At 37.3% G+C, this 15,563-nt stretch overlaps 1 protein-coding gene across 2 annotated transcripts in view; it reads right to left on the bottom strand.

Annotated features, from left to right (window-relative positions):
- Nucleotides 1-2,805: 2,805 nt before the first annotated feature.
- The window catches only part of INTS6 (integrator complex subunit 6), an 89,032-nt gene continuing 76,274 nt past the window's right edge, over nucleotides 2,806-15,563 (bottom strand). For both annotated transcript variants that reach the window (XM_042962910.1, XM_042962965.1), the window contains exons 14-19: nucleotides 12,770-12,896; nucleotides 11,563-11,705; nucleotides 11,128-11,359; nucleotides 6,708-7,079; nucleotides 5,442-5,535; nucleotides 2,806-3,550 (exon numbers count right to left, since the gene is read on the bottom strand). In XM_042962910.1, the coding sequence (XP_042818844.1) occupies nucleotides 3,457-3,550; nucleotides 5,442-5,535; nucleotides 6,708-7,079; nucleotides 11,128-11,359; nucleotides 11,563-11,705; nucleotides 12,770-12,896 (1,062 nt within the window). In that variant the 3' untranslated portion in view covers nucleotides 2,806-3,456. The remainder of the gene's footprint in view (nucleotides 3,551-5,441; nucleotides 5,536-6,707; nucleotides 7,080-11,127; nucleotides 11,360-11,562; nucleotides 11,706-12,769; nucleotides 12,897-15,563) is intronic.

Genomic DNA, 15,563 nt, shown 5'->3' with positions numbered 1-15,563 from the left:
AGTACTTCTTAGTTCCACTATACAACTTCATCTTAAGCCAGAAATGGTATGGACCAGGCAAAGCCTCAGCACATCAGAGGGACAAGCGGAGCTCCTCTCATTTCAGCGATGAAAAAGGATTCTAAGTATTCCTCTCCGTGTTTCCCCCTCCCCCCTCCCCATTATTTATCAGCCTAGGAAGGAAAAGAGATTCTCAGTAAAGAGTTGTTGGCAAGTCGAAACAATGTGTTAAAAAGAAATAGGATGGAACAAGACTAACAAAATCAAGCAAAAGTGGATCTACTTTAACTAAACATCAGGCATTATTTTTATTTATGGAGAGAAAAAAAAGTCAAAAGTTAGAATAATGAAAATTACGCATAAGTTTTACACAAATTGTTAAGGAAATACTGTCAACATCATTTTATCTGAGAATCATTTGCATACTGCTGTAACTTGTGCTGGAAATCAAAGGAACACTTTTGTGACAAAAAGGATGAAGATAATCATTCACTAGGAAATAATCTATTGGGGGATTCTTTGGGGAGAAAAAGTCCATCAACAGAATATATCCTCCTAGGATTTCACCATGATCATTGCATCCCCATGTTTATTAGATGAAATTGTCACTTATCACTCAGAACAGGCAACAGAGAGCCCTCTCTTAGAAAGGATACATGTCCAAAAAATGAAAGATGAAAAAAGTGACAGGCTCTACTCCCTCAAGAAACAGAGACAGGACTAAATGCAAATAGGAAGGTCATTGTCAAAAGCTGATAGCCAATACAAGTTGATGACAGTTAAAGAGACCGAGATCCCTTTTGGAATTCAGCTGCGTAACAATGACGTAAAACCTCTGCACTAGTGAAGGACACACCACTGTTTCGATGACAGGAGTTTTCAGAACTGCCTCAGTAAACACATGAACATAAAAGGCTAATCCAAAACCAGTTCCGTAATCCGCCGCACATCTGAATATAGTCTTTGTGAATTTATTTACCTCTTTCTGGGAGGTACTCGCCCACACCACACACGGCACAGTGACTACTCTCCTGGGGAGAGGGGTGGCGAAGAGATAGCAATCAGTCTCAGCCTTCAGTACACCAAATTGACACATCTTACTGATAAGGGCAAATAATGAATCCATTGACAAATGGGACACATACGGGAACGTTAAGAAAAACGATCATCTCAAGATTAAACTGTTAGAGAGTATCATTTGTCCAGCCTAAAGTCACCCAGTGACCTAGAGGGCCAAAAAAGACAGGATATTCCCCTTAAATTCAACCCCCCGTTGCTTACAAGAATTCTATAGTATTTCACTAATTTAACTAATATGCCCAGTTTCTTAAAATGTAAAAAACCTTCGAGATGGGATATTAAGCTTGAGTTTTGATTAGCTTCAAACCTTAGGACTAGGTTTTGGATGAGGCTATCGAGTATGGTGACAGAGAGATTAAGGACAGAAAGAGGAGACTGAACAAACTGCTCTTCCCAGATTCATCCCCAGAATGTAATCAAGGTGAAGGGTTTAAAGATGATCACCTCAGGAGCAATCTATAAAATGGAAATAAGAACTTCCTGATAAGGAAAGCTGCAAAACATCAGAATAGGCTGAATCCCTTTCCTAAATATTCTTGTTAAGTATGAACTTTTATTCGAATGACTTGTAATCCCTTCTATTAATCTCAGAATCTAAATATACATCATTTAAGACAATTAAATCCAGACAATATATTCTGGATTTTGTGTAGCTCCTGAATTTAGCAGTGACTGCAGGTAATTACCTTGACAATTCCATCTATTAAATGATATCCTGCTTTAAAGGTATTTTGTAGAGGTAAAAAAGGTTTAAAGAGTTGCATATGAAAATACTATGTAACGTTACATTAAATGCTTCTTTTTCTTGACAGGATTTGTCTTCAGTATTGGGAGCGTTTCAAATCCCCTAGACTAAATTAAGAGATCTCAAGCATGTTCTCCACTGTCAACTATGCTTTTCTTCATAAAAAGTTACAATTGCATTCTGCTATACCCCTGAAATTTTAAAAATGTTCCGCGAAAGTGTAAAAAGATAAGGGTATGTGATTTTCAAATATTATGAAACTAAAATTCCATCAATTTTACTATGATTTTATAAATTTATTTTGCCCTCTCTTAATCTAAATGTATTTTAACCTTCTCTTCTATTGGTTACCCCAAAAGCACTACAAGGCACAGCAGTGATCTATGAAAGGTGAGTGAGGAGTCTGGTCACAGGGTCAACGTCCTCAGTGAAGACATCTGAGGTCGTGTTGGACTGAGAGTGGACAATGAATAGTGTTGGGTTTTCCTTCTGGGTATTTCAGGGGGAATACAAAATGAGCAAAGTCATCTTAAATGTTTCCTTTCCATTTAGCTTCTACACAAAATGAAGAGTTTAAGTGTAAGAACAGCAGAGGAAAACAGAGAGATCCCCTTTGAACTCCCAATTTGTTGTGGGCCTTCTGTGAGCATGGCATCGAGCTGCTAAAGGCTGGCCATTTCAGACTATGCGGTGTGCCCCAAACTGACCCCTCCCTCACTGGCAGCTCCAACTTAGTGCCACCCACAACCCTAGCGAGAACGGAAAAAGACGTGGAAGGGGAGTAAGCAAACCACTAATGCCAAAGCTGTCTGCGTTTTAAACAGCTTTTAAAGTGTCTGCCTATTTGCCACAGATACCGTCTTTTCTACTATCTAGGCAGAAATGGGAGCATGTTGGTGTAGCCAACAAAACCTAAGAACATAGAGTAAAAAGACAATGCAGATTATGTAACAGATAATTACAGTTAGCTTTAACAAATATGAGCTTCAAGTGGTGTATTTGTCCAATGCTTAAAAAGCAAGGCCTTTAAAATTCCATTATCCTTAAGATGGTTTTAAATGATTACTTTAAATGTGATTATTTCCTAAACCACACAAGAGTAAAATAGAGCATTTATTGATGGAATAACAAAAGTGCTTTTCTTAAATATTCTTCAAAATACATTTGTACAACTTACAATAATATATCCAAAATAACTGTATATACAAAACATTACCTAGTTTTAATGTATGTGCTTTTTTCCCCAAAAATTACAAAGTAACTTTTTATTATTTTTTTTTTTGGCAAAGTTCAACCTTAACAGAGGTGACAATTTTAAAGGTTGGTTTAAGAAAATAGAACCTGAGGGAAATTGACACGCAAGAGTCAATGACAAGCAAGAGATTTGGAGGAATATTTTTAGTTTGTTAAATAAAAATGTGTTTTAGAGTGATATTTTTCACATTACAAAAATAAACCAAAATGAAGAAAAGGTCACTGTAAAATGATGGAAAAAGGATCTGTAGACTTGCTCTTAGTATTTCAAATAGCCAACAATGCATGTCAAAAAATGAATTCAAGATCACAACAGTCTTGTATTTACTTTGTATTTGGAGAAGATAGTGAAATAAGTGGCCACATTCTGTTTTCTTTTAATTGCTATTAATATGGTTGATCTGATTGGCTCGTCGATGAATTTCATCCAAGAAGTTCTCCAGTTGTTCTATTAGCATTCGCTTTTTAAACCTGTATAAAAAAATAAGTGATAGCACTCTCAATTTCTTTTTAATGGATATAGATCAGTATAATGCTTTTTTTAAAGACAGAAACTGCCTTGGGAAGATTTTTCAAAGTAAAATGAAAATGAAAAACAACAACTTTATGATATATAAAATCCACTGGAAGATAATAAGTAAATTATTTTATCAGTGCAGAATTGCAGTTTGTTCCTAAAACAAATAATCCAGGCCCAGGTACAATGGAAGTCAGATATTTGTTCCACAACCAAAAAGAAAAAAAACCCTAACATTTACAAGGGTTACAAATATTCCAACAAAATTTGGACTCCTAAAGCAATGATTCCAATAGCTTCTTATGCTCTTTAATTTTTTTTTTTAATGTTTGTTTATTTTTGAGAGAGAGAGAGAGAGAGAGAGAGAGCGAGAACAAGCTGGGGAGGGGCAGAGAGAGAAGGAGAGACACAGAATCCGAAGCAGGTTCCAGGCTCTGTCAGCACAGAGCCTGACGCAGGGCTCAAACTCACGAACCGCGAGATCAAGACCTGAGCCGAAGTCGGACGCTTAACTGACTGAGCCACCCAAGTGCCCCTAATTCCTATGCTCTTTAAAAGTTGTATGTTGAAAGAATGTGAACAAAGTATGAATATAATCCCCACAAAAGGGAAGAAGAAATGACAGTTGGATAGTAACGTTTAAAAACCCTGGTGTTCTACTATTACAGTTTGAAAGCTAACAAATCAAGGATAATTAGACATCTGCAGTATAGGATAATATAGCAAACACTGAAAGTTCAAGTGGCAATTTAAAATTTTCTTCACTAATATAGTAGACTAAAATTGCATTCGTCTACGTAAGTTATTAATACTGCTGATGCTTTTTAGAATATCCAAAAACACTGTCCAATCTATATCCACTTCCTCTCTACTTGTAAATTAATATGAATAGCCACCATAATATTACACAACTCTCTAAAAGGTGTTAGTAGAGAGCGCAGGCCACCAGGAATATAGCTAAATCCATGATGAAGTTTGAGCTGACAGAATGTTACATAAAGAATAGATTAAATACTCAAAATAAGTAACATGAAAAGTTACTGCCTTATTTTGAACCCTCAAAGTGGTGTATGCTCTAGCTACTCCAAAAAAACCCCAAACAAACAAAAAAAAAGTAACTGCTCTATCTAAAAATGCCTTTATGAGTAGCATGGAAGAAACTGGAGGACTTTTAAAGGCTGTGTATATTTGAAAGGTCAGAGGAGATAACCCTAAGTTTTCTCACAATACTAAAGAAGTCTTCAAAGAAAAAGTCTTGTGTACTCACTACTCATACAACCATGCTTTCCAGTTAACTGCACTTCATAGTTACCATTTATAATCTTGATCCACATTCCTTGTACTAAAGTACATAATCCTGGGCTACTGAAGCAATCAGAATAAGGCCCATTTGTCCAACTCTGCTCCCCTTAATTACATGTTTTCCCACATACAAATGAACAGCATTCAAATATTGTCTTCCAAGGTTATTTCTAATCACTGATTAATATCAACTGTAGTCCAAATATACAAAGGAGAAAAGCTGAAGGCTATAAAATATAAAGACCCCAAAAAGGCACAGAGTAGGATCAATGAGAATTATGCAAGTATCTATAATCTACAGGGAGAAAAGGTCCATAATTGGTGAAGAATTTGTGTGTGGCTATTTTTTAAGTGAATTTCTTTCAATAAACTAAAACAGAGGAGGAGGAGGAGGAGGAGGAGGAGGACACACATGGCTGTGTCATATGCATGCATAACACCACAAGTACAGATACTGTTACAACAGTTACAACTGTTACAACACTGACTGTAAACTGGGGACTCATTTCATAATCATTTCATAATGTACAACAGATTATTTACCTTGATGCTTCTTTAATGACATTTTGCAAAAATATTAGTCTTGTTTGTAAACTGCCTTGCACATGCTTCAGTAAAGTGAAGATTCTTTCATATTCTTAAAACAAGAGAAGCAAAGAAAAAAATTAGTGGCTTTTCTATGCACTCTTATTCAATATTTTTCTGCTGCAGTTTACGGTATCAAGATATGCTAAACCAAACCAAAATATTCTACCACTCATTAATACACATATTTCATCATATATCAATCAAGATAAAATAACTTGGTAAACACAGAAGTTTTGGTAAAAGTTCCCATTAAGATATCAAACATAAAGCTTAGAAAGTACGTGACTAGCTTTTGGTACTGGCCACTGAAAAAGCAGCAGCAAGTAGCCTTTATAAAATTGCATACTTATAATTTAAATTCTCAACTACAGTTAACAAGATGGGGAGGGGCATATGGAGACAGAAAAAATGGTTAAGAGTGCTAGTTCAGTTTCAAGTTTTCACCTAAAATTCTGCCAAGGACTATAAACTCCTAAATGGCAAGGGCTGTCTTACCCACTTTTGAACCACCCATGGGTGTTCCATTAAAGCACATGGTCCGTCAATCTGTCAACATCTTTGAATGGATGTCATAATACTGAAATTTTATGCCAAAGTTCTTTTATATTCATTTCATAGATTGCTTTTATAACTTTAGGGTTTTGGCCTAAACACATCCCTGCTCACCATCATAGTTTAACCCTTAAACACAGTGGTAGACACTATGTCAGGAACTCTACAGAGATGAAACTATTTAATATTTGCTACACTTTTGGGGGTCTGCTGCTACATTAAATTCCAGTTGCTGTTTAGAATACTCAAGACTACAGGTTCCTGTCATAGTAGGAACTATGTGTAATTTGTCTGTGTGTTCTTCAAGCTCTGCTCTCAGTCCCTCCTGCTTACCATATCTACACCATACTACTTTGGATATAACAGACATTTAGTGTTTGTAGGCTGAATAAAGATCAAATGGTTCCTGTCATAGTAGGAACTATGTGTAATTTGTCTGTGTGTTCTTCAAGCTCTGCTCTCAGTCCCTCCTGCTTACCATATCTACACCATACTACTTTGGATATAACAGACATTTAGTGTTTGTAGGCTGAATAAAGATCAAATCTTACATAGCTCAAATGCTGTTCAAAACTGATCGAGAATCAGGTATATGCTTCTAATTAATTTTTTTTTTTTTTTGAGCCCACACAGATATCAAATATGGGGTTTGCCTCTAATTATACATACTTCTTCCTGGCTTTCGGATCTCTTTCATTATTTGTGCTTTTAGTTCAGTGTTGACCTCTTCATGGCTTCTGCAATGCATCAATTTCTTTCCTTTGTTGAGTGAAGATGCTGGTATATTCTCTTCAGGACATTGTTCTTTATCTCTTGGCTCCTCGTGATTTTCTAAATATCCACCAACAGTGAGGTCATTAGTTCCTAAATGGTCATGACCAAGCGCCTCTGTATGATTGGTTGGTCGTTCCAGTAAACTGGCTGGAGAAGAAGTTGAAAATTCAGTATCCATAGCATTTGGTGTAATATCTGATGAAAGTTGGTCTGCAACATGATTTTCAACCACATCATCTATTGTCGAATCATTAGTGGCTTCCGAAACTAAAAACAAAGATAAGAAGAAAAAATTGACATGAGCCAACTTCAAAGCACCCAGTAAGAAAAAAGCAACAAATAATATTACAGCAAATCACAACTAATCTCCTTGATGGATGCAAATTAACAAATAATATGATACGGTTCTTAAGATTTGCCAAAGAGATGGTGGGTTTCAATGTGAAACATTTACAGTATTTACAAAATCTGTAACATTTTTGCCCTTAGGAAAAAAAATAAAAGCCAATTTCACACAACTTTTAGTTCTCTGCTTTATTCTATGGCAATTTTATTGAACAAGCAGATTTCGAATGCTTTAGGGGAACATATATGACCAAGATTATCAGGGTTACCCTTTCCTTAGAGAGTCCTAACTCATTCCAACTTACCTCTGCCTTATACAGTCTACTATCATTTAGAGGCAAAGTAAACACAGGGAGTCCAAAGTGTTCAATATTCTGCTGGGAACCCACTGTCAGACAGGTCACTTTACAGTACACTCTTTTCTTATAACCACTCATCCAGTCTTTAGTTGAGCAACGCAGAACAGTGCCCACAGCCTGGTGCCCACTGCAGTTCATCAGATTACTGGACTTAAAAAAGCTTGCAAACACTTGCCCCCCACAGAAAGCAGCTGAACTGTAAGTTCCCTGACTGCTCACCAAACCTCCAGGACACCCGCTGAAGTCATCTCTACTTCCCTCATTTATCGTCCAAAAGTAAACTCATGCCCACCAAAAGCCCTCAAACTTCTGACTCCCTCCTAAATCCCCATCCATGATTTGCAAATTTTCCTAAATATTCTCTGTAACGACTCCCGCTTTAACTGAAACGCAGCTCTCTGACAAAGAAACTGCTCTTCTTTTCAGACTTGGAGTTAGAGACTGCTTTCTCTCAAACACTCTCCATGGACTTAAAATAAGGAGGTACAGTCACCGATTCCTTCACCTTCCAGGGCCACTTCAAGTTACTTTCTCCCTGCACTCGTATAACACTCTTGCTCTGATAAATGGGAGGGAGGAAGTAGAGGCCACTACACTCATCCTCTCTCTCCTATCACTGTCTTTACTGATCTCTAAGGCACACCTCTCTGGTCATACCTGGCTCACAGTCTTCCTCCCACCCTGATGTCCCTTGGGCATTATCCTAGATCATTACTACTCAAAATGTGGTCTAATACAAGCAGTGTTAGCACCATCAGAAAGCTGGCTAGACATGTTCACCTTGAGCCCTGCCCTAAACAATGAATTCAGAATCTGCAGTTTAACTAGATCCCCTGGTGATGCAATGACACATTAAAGTTTAAGAATTACTGCTGCATGGGACTTCAGTGTCTAAGCAGATCACCTGCCAAGAACATGGCCTCAATTCTTTAATGTCTCACCTTGTTTGGCTGTCAAATCAAACACAAATTCACGGGCAGAGGAGCATAACCCTTATCTTTGCAGGACTCCTGCTGTCGGCTCTGTAACTCAGCCAGACTCTTACTTCAGCATCTCCTCCACTTTCTCCCTCCCAGTGAGCAGATCCTACCTTCTAGATTCCTCTTTCTTGTCTATCCAACTTATATCCCATATGCATTACTTTTTACCAATGTCCTAAATTCTCTCATTCTGTTGTCCTCCCTGCCAGGCAAAACCCCAAATCTGCCGACTCTATCTGCTTGCTCTAGATGTGCATTTGGAATGATGAGCACTAGTGGAGAAACAGGACCCAGCAATCTTATTACAACATTTCCTCCCTCTCCCACAAAAGATCATTCTAACCTTCTCCGCTCTCTTAACATCTCGGACTTTCCCAACCCCTGCCTCCCACTCAGGAGCATACATCACCTCTCACTTCACAGAGGAAAGGAAAGCAGAGCTGTGAAACAGGAACTTCCTCTACCTGCCACTGTTCAACTTGTGCCCATACCCCTTCTGCTTCACTGGAAGTAGCATTCTTTCTTCTGGGCTCTGGACCACTCCTGTCTGCCTTCCCAGTGATTTTGTGGGAGCAAAACTGCTCTTGCTAAGGGAGCCAAAGGCCAATAGAACTTTTCTAATCCCTTTGACTGACCTGTTTAAGAAGCATTTGAAACCACCAACCACTCGATTCTCTTTCCCTTTAGCTCTCACGACACCAAATTCTTCTCATCTCCTATTTCTTGGATTCTTCTTTCTCAATCTTTCCTGAAACTCATTTCTCTCCTTAACTTCAGCACTTTCAAAGTTCTGTTCTAGGCTTTTTCTTCTCATTGTTTTCTTTGGTGTGATTTAATTCACTTCAATTGGGGCTAAGACTGCCTCCTGCACCTCCCTCTTTATCCCAGTCTCTTCTTTAGTTCTAAACTAAAATATCCATCTTCTACCTTAGGATCTCCGTGTGGCTAACTTAATAGGCACCTCTAAAATCACTCATCATCTGCTCTTCTACTCCACCCCGTTACCCTCACCTACCAAGCATCTCTCAACTCTCTTGCCCTGACTCCAACATCCAGCCAGTCGTCATCAAGTCTTTACTGATGTGTCCAAGTATTTCTCAAATACATGTTCTTCTCACAACTCCACTAGCAGGTCATTAGCTCTTCCTTGGGTTCCTTAACTGCTTTCTGTGCATCTAATAATTATTTAATGGCATCAAATATCTTATCAGTGTTCACAATCTCTAATTACTTTATATATTTTCTGTCTGTGGAGGGAAGTTTGATTTTGTTTGATTCAGGGTTCAAATCAGGCCTGCACACTGTCATTGGTTTATAGGTCGTTTAACTACCTTTTAATCTATAAAATCCTTCTGTACTTCTCTTTTTTTCTATGCATTTTTTCTGGAGATACACATATCCCATATTCTTTGTCTTACAGTGTCCCACCATCTGGATTATGCTAATTGTCTCCCTATTTTGTCATTTAATATGTTTTCCTATCCTTGTATTTCCTATAAATTGGTAGTTAGATCTAGAGGCTTGATCAGGTTAAGGTTCGATTTCTTTCTTTTTTGTTTTTTGGCAAGAGTATTTCAGAAGTGATATTGTATAAACCCTTCAGGAGTTATATAATATTTGGTTCTCTCCAGTTATAAGCCACAAATGATCACTACCTATAATTAATGATTCCATTAATTTACTAAGAGTTCCCCTACATCCATTCTTGTTCTTCCCTAACAGTACTCTGCCCAGGACAGTCAGCCTGGTCTTTATAAAATGCTAACCAGATGAGGTCACTAGCTTCTCAAACCTTTCAAAGATCCTCATTGTCCTTAAAGTCTGGAATCTTTACAATGGCCTCCAAGGCGCTCCATGATCTGGCCTCAACCTATCTTTCACCTCTCATCTTACCTCACCCCCAACACCTTTGCTATACTAGAGTTCTTTCAGCCCCTTAACTGCTTCTCTTTACTGTATACGTTTGCACAGACTCTTCTTATACTACTACTATACACACAGTATGCAGCAGACTGCTTAGCAAGACTACTGAATGCACAGCTTTAGTGAAACAACTCCCATTCATCCTTCCAATGTTGGCTTAAACGTAACTTCCTCAATAAAGTGCCTTGACCGCACAGACTAAAATCCTCTTGCCACATGCTTCCAAAACATACTTGACTTCCTTTCTGAACATCCACCACACTTCTAATGAAATGTTCAATGACTGTCTTTCCTCATTCTAAATGGGGACAGAGATCACTATTGTCTCGTTCACTGCGATACCTCAATGCCTAGCACTGTTTACCGTAGCATATGTATTTAATAATTAGTTGCTGAAGTTACCTGTAATTGAAAACCACCTTTCTATGGGTATTGAGAACATCCCTATAACTGTTATTTTGAAATACTTAAGGCTTATAAATGATATTTAGATCATGACAGCTATAATAAAGCATAATAAATACATGAAATGTCCAAATGTTCACTAAAAGGACTACAAAATGATTACACGCTAATTTAGAATAAACAATTATCTTCTCTAGACACTCTTAGACTTTATCAATTTTTTCTATACTTTATTACAAAAATCTCTTCCCCACACAAAAAACAAATAGCAGCAAATAATGTTTATTTTTAAAAAACTCTTACTTTTATGAAGAGGAAGGGGTTTAATAAGATCTGGCTGTGCTTGAGTCATAGGTACAGGTGGTCCTTTTCCTCCAATATGATTGTTCACAACTGGATTCTGTTGTCTGCCTCTCAGCAGTGGAGACATACAGCGACGTCTTTTAGGGATCCCTTGCATATTTGGTTCTCCAGGTCGTTTATGTTTATTTTGAGGTCCAGCCACAAATTCATCTGCTTCATCTATCATCATACCCTATAACAAAAGAGAATATAATTTCCCTAGATTTACATATAGTTTTTAAATGGCACAACTAATTCCAGTTCCCATTAAAGCAACTAGATTATAACTATGTTAACATTTATTAGTCTACCAACAAAACAGCTTCAGCTTACTTTAGTGAAATTAGAACTGTTAAATCCACAAATAAATTATACAATGGAACGTTTCAAGCTTACCTTTTTATCTAGCTTAAATGGGTTGCCAAATGTATGCAACCTTCGAGGCTGATCAGGATCAAGTTCTCTTAGTGGAGAAGGTACTTGCTTGAGGTATTCCTGGTAATTCCCCATTTGTGCTATAGGAACACTGTGCACTTGATCTTTTCAAACAGAACAGAGCAATAACAAAAGTTAACTCACTGAAATGATACTCTGTTTAATTATCAAATAATACCTTCTTATATTTGAATGCTATCTGGGGTTATCCTAGGCAGTCTTCCCTTCCCATATATGCAAAATTGGTTTGTCGTCATAAATATTGTGACATAAATGAAGTCTTTGAGATTTTTAAAATAAAATTTAAAAGAACTGATTTTACCTTCTAAATAAAACAAAAATATTGCAGTTAATTTGAGTGTATAGAATAAGCAAATATGTGTTAACATTACCATGAAAAGGAATGTCTCTTCTATTATATTCCAAATAAGCAGAATTTAATTATAGCAGAATTTATAGAAAAGACATATCACATATAGATAACCCTTTTTATATAAAGCTATGGTGGGAGGGGTCCCCAGATGGCTTAGTTGGTTAAGCGTCTGACTCTTGATTTCGGCGCAGGTCATGATCTCACAGTCGTGAGATGGAGCCCCGTGTCAGACTCCGCGCTGAATGTGGAGCTTGCTTGGGATTCTCTCCCCACCCACTCCCCTCCCCAAAGTACGCTCGCGCTCTCTCGGTCTCAAAATAAATAAATAAACATTTAAACAAATACGTAAATAAAGGTATAGCTGGAATGCTTACGTCAGAGATGGCAAAGAGTTAAATTCTCATCTGACTTGATCTGTGGTCAGTGCCATGGGTATAACTGAAGGAACAGGACATGTATTCACCATCCAAGTTAAACCACCAGATGCTAGTATTGTGTATCACAAGAAAATGATTGTGCATGTGTGGACCTGTGTGTGTGAATGCATGAACAAAGCCAAAAAAGATACTAAGCTGCTAACAAAGGGTGTCACCTCTGGGGAATAAAATTTGGGGGAAACAGTGATGGTAGAAAGAAATTCTGAGAATGAGTGACGACTCACTTTTTACATCATTTGTTTGAATTTACAAAGAAAATGAGATACTACAATGCTTTAAAAGCTACACTACTATACTATGTTTTTTCAGTATAAAGAAATTCACAAAAGAAACACCATTATTGAAACTATGATCCAACCTTCATCCTGTCCTTTAAGAAATCTGCGGGTGCTCTTCAAAAGATTAGATCTCATTCTTGTTAAGTGATCCAAAAGATTCCGCCTTGGTATGTCATACGCGTTCCTAAATGTCTGTGGCTTCAAATCCTATTGAAAAACATTCAAAGGCAAATTTATTTTCAAATATAGAATTAAGAGAGACTAAAATCTCTAGCCTGCAGTAAAGGTTTGGAAATAAGATATACAAGTCTAATTAGCTTTAAAAATAGAATAAAGAATTATGATGCAATCTTAATATACTGTTTTGGGAACCAGAGGATAAAAATTGGTAGTGAACTTACCAAATAACTCAAATTCACATCTCTTCAAGATTTTATTATATATTCTGCCTAAGGAAAGTAAGTATCTTATAAAACAAATTTCTAAATTTTAAAGACTTTGAAAATTTAAAGAAAAAGAGCTTTGATTTACATACCATAAAATCACCCATTTTAGGTATACAGTTTGATGAGTGTCAGTAAATTTACAGTTGTGAAACCATCACCACAATCTGGTTTAACAATACTTCCATCATCCCACAAAAGTTCTTTGTGCCCATTGTAGTCCATCCCTTTTCCTATCCCCAGGGAACCACCGATCTGCTTTCTGTCTCCCTACATTCCATTTTATAAACGGAATTTTGCTATATCAAATCTTTTGTATCTAGCTTTTTTTCACTAAGGATGATATTTTGAGATTCATTCACATTGTTCATGTATCACTAGTCTGTTCTTTTTTACTCCAGACTAGTATTCCATTCTATGGATAGAGCATATCTTTATCCACTTTCCATTTGATGAACAGTTTTCTTTACAGTTTTTGGCTATTATGAATAATGCTACTATGAACATTTGCATATAAAGCCTTTATATGGACCTACGTCTTCATTGCTCTCATGTAGATACCTACAAGAAGAACTGCTAATTATATAACAAGTATAGCCAGTGTAGTGGATGGGAAGTGGGATCTCATTGTAGTTTTATTTTACATTTCCCTAATGACCATTAAGGTACAGCATCTTTTTACGTGCATGTTCAATCTGTATATCTTATTTGGTGGAGTAACTGCTCAGATATTTTGCCAATTTTTAATTAGATATTTGTCTTTTTATATTGAGTTGTAGGAGTTCTTCATGTATTTTGATACATATTCTTTATTCTGTACATACTTTTCTCCCAGGCTGTAGTTTGCCTGTTCATTTTACCAAGTTTCTTTTATAGACAAAAGTTTAAATTGTTTTTTGATTTTTTTATTATTATTATTTTTTGTAAATAAAGTTTTATTGGAACCCAGTCACACCCATTCATTTACATATGGTCTATGGCTGATTTTTTTTAATATGAAATTTATTGTCAAACTGGTTTCCATACAACACCCAGTGCTCATCCCAACAGGTGCCATCCTCAATGCCCATCACCCACTTTCCCCTCCCTTCCACCCCCCATCAACCCTCAGTTTATTCTCAGTTTTTAAGAGTCTCTTATGGTTTGCCTTCCTCCCTAATTTTTTTTTCCCTTCTCCTCCCCCATGGTATCCTGTTAAGTTTCTCAGGATCCACATAAGAGTGAAAACATATGGTATCTGTCTTTCTCTATATGACTTATTTCACTTAGCATCACACTCTCCAGTTCCATCCACGTTGCTACATAGGGCCGTATTTCATTCTTTCTCACTGCCAAGTAGTATTCCACTGTATATATCAACCACAGTTTCTTTATCCATTCATCAGTTGATGGACATTTAGGGTCTTTCTATAATTTGCTTATTGTTGCAAGTGCTGCTATAAACATTGGGGTACAAGTGCCCCTATGCATCAGCACTCCTGTATCCCTTGGGTAAATTCCTAGCAGTGCTACTGCTGGGTCATAGGGTAGGTCTATTTTTAATTTTTTGAGGAAACTCCACACTGTTTTCCAGAGTAGCTGCACCAGTTTGCATTCCTACCAACAGTGCAAGAAGGTTCCCATTTCTCCACATTCTCTCCAGCATCTAGTCTCCTGATTTGTTCATTTCAGCCACTCTGACTGGTGTGAGGTGATATCTCAAGTGTAAAAGTTTAAATTTTAATGAAGTTCAATTTATCAAGTTTTTTATGTATGTACCTTTTGTGTTATATTTTAGAAATCATCAATGACCCCTGAACCCAATGTCATGAAGACTTTCTCCTGTTTTCTTCCAGAAGTTTATAGTTTTAGTTTTTACATTTAAGACCATGAGCACTGGTAATGTAAGGGTCAAGTTTATTATTTTGAATATGGGTATCCAATTGATCCAGCACTGTTTCTTTTTTTTTGTTCATTTTGTTTTTACTTTATTTTATTCAGACTCATGTTAGTTAACATATAGTACAGTATTGGTTTGACGAGAATTCAGTGATTCATCACTTACATGTAACACCAAGTGCTCATCTCAACAAGTGCGCTCCTTAACGCCCATCACTCATTTAGTGTGTCCACCCACCCACCTCCCCTCCAGCAACCCTCAGTTTATTCTCTGTATTTAAGAGTCTCTTGTGGTTTGCCCTCTTGTTTTTATCTTATTTGCCTTCCCTTCCCCTCTGTTCATCTGTTTTGCTTCTTAAATTCCACATGAGCCCAGCACTATGTCTGAAGAGATTGTCTTCTTACCCACTGAATTATTCTGGCACCTCTGTTAGAAATGAACGGACTAGGGGCGCCTGGGTGGCTCAGTAGGTTAAGCGGCCGACTTCGGCTCAGGTCATGATCTCACGGTCCGTGAGTTCGAGCCCCGCGTCGGGCTCTGTGCTGACAGCTC

The sequence above is a fragment of the Panthera tigris genome, chromosome A1 (assembly GCF_018350195.1).
Source record: "Panthera tigris isolate Pti1 chromosome A1, P.tigris_Pti1_mat1.1, whole genome shotgun sequence".
NCBI classification, from domain to species: domain Eukaryota; kingdom Metazoa; phylum Chordata; class Mammalia; order Carnivora; family Felidae; genus Panthera; species Panthera tigris.
Note: the sequence above shows the minus strand (reverse complement) of the source record. Positions and strands in the feature narration are given on the sequence as shown.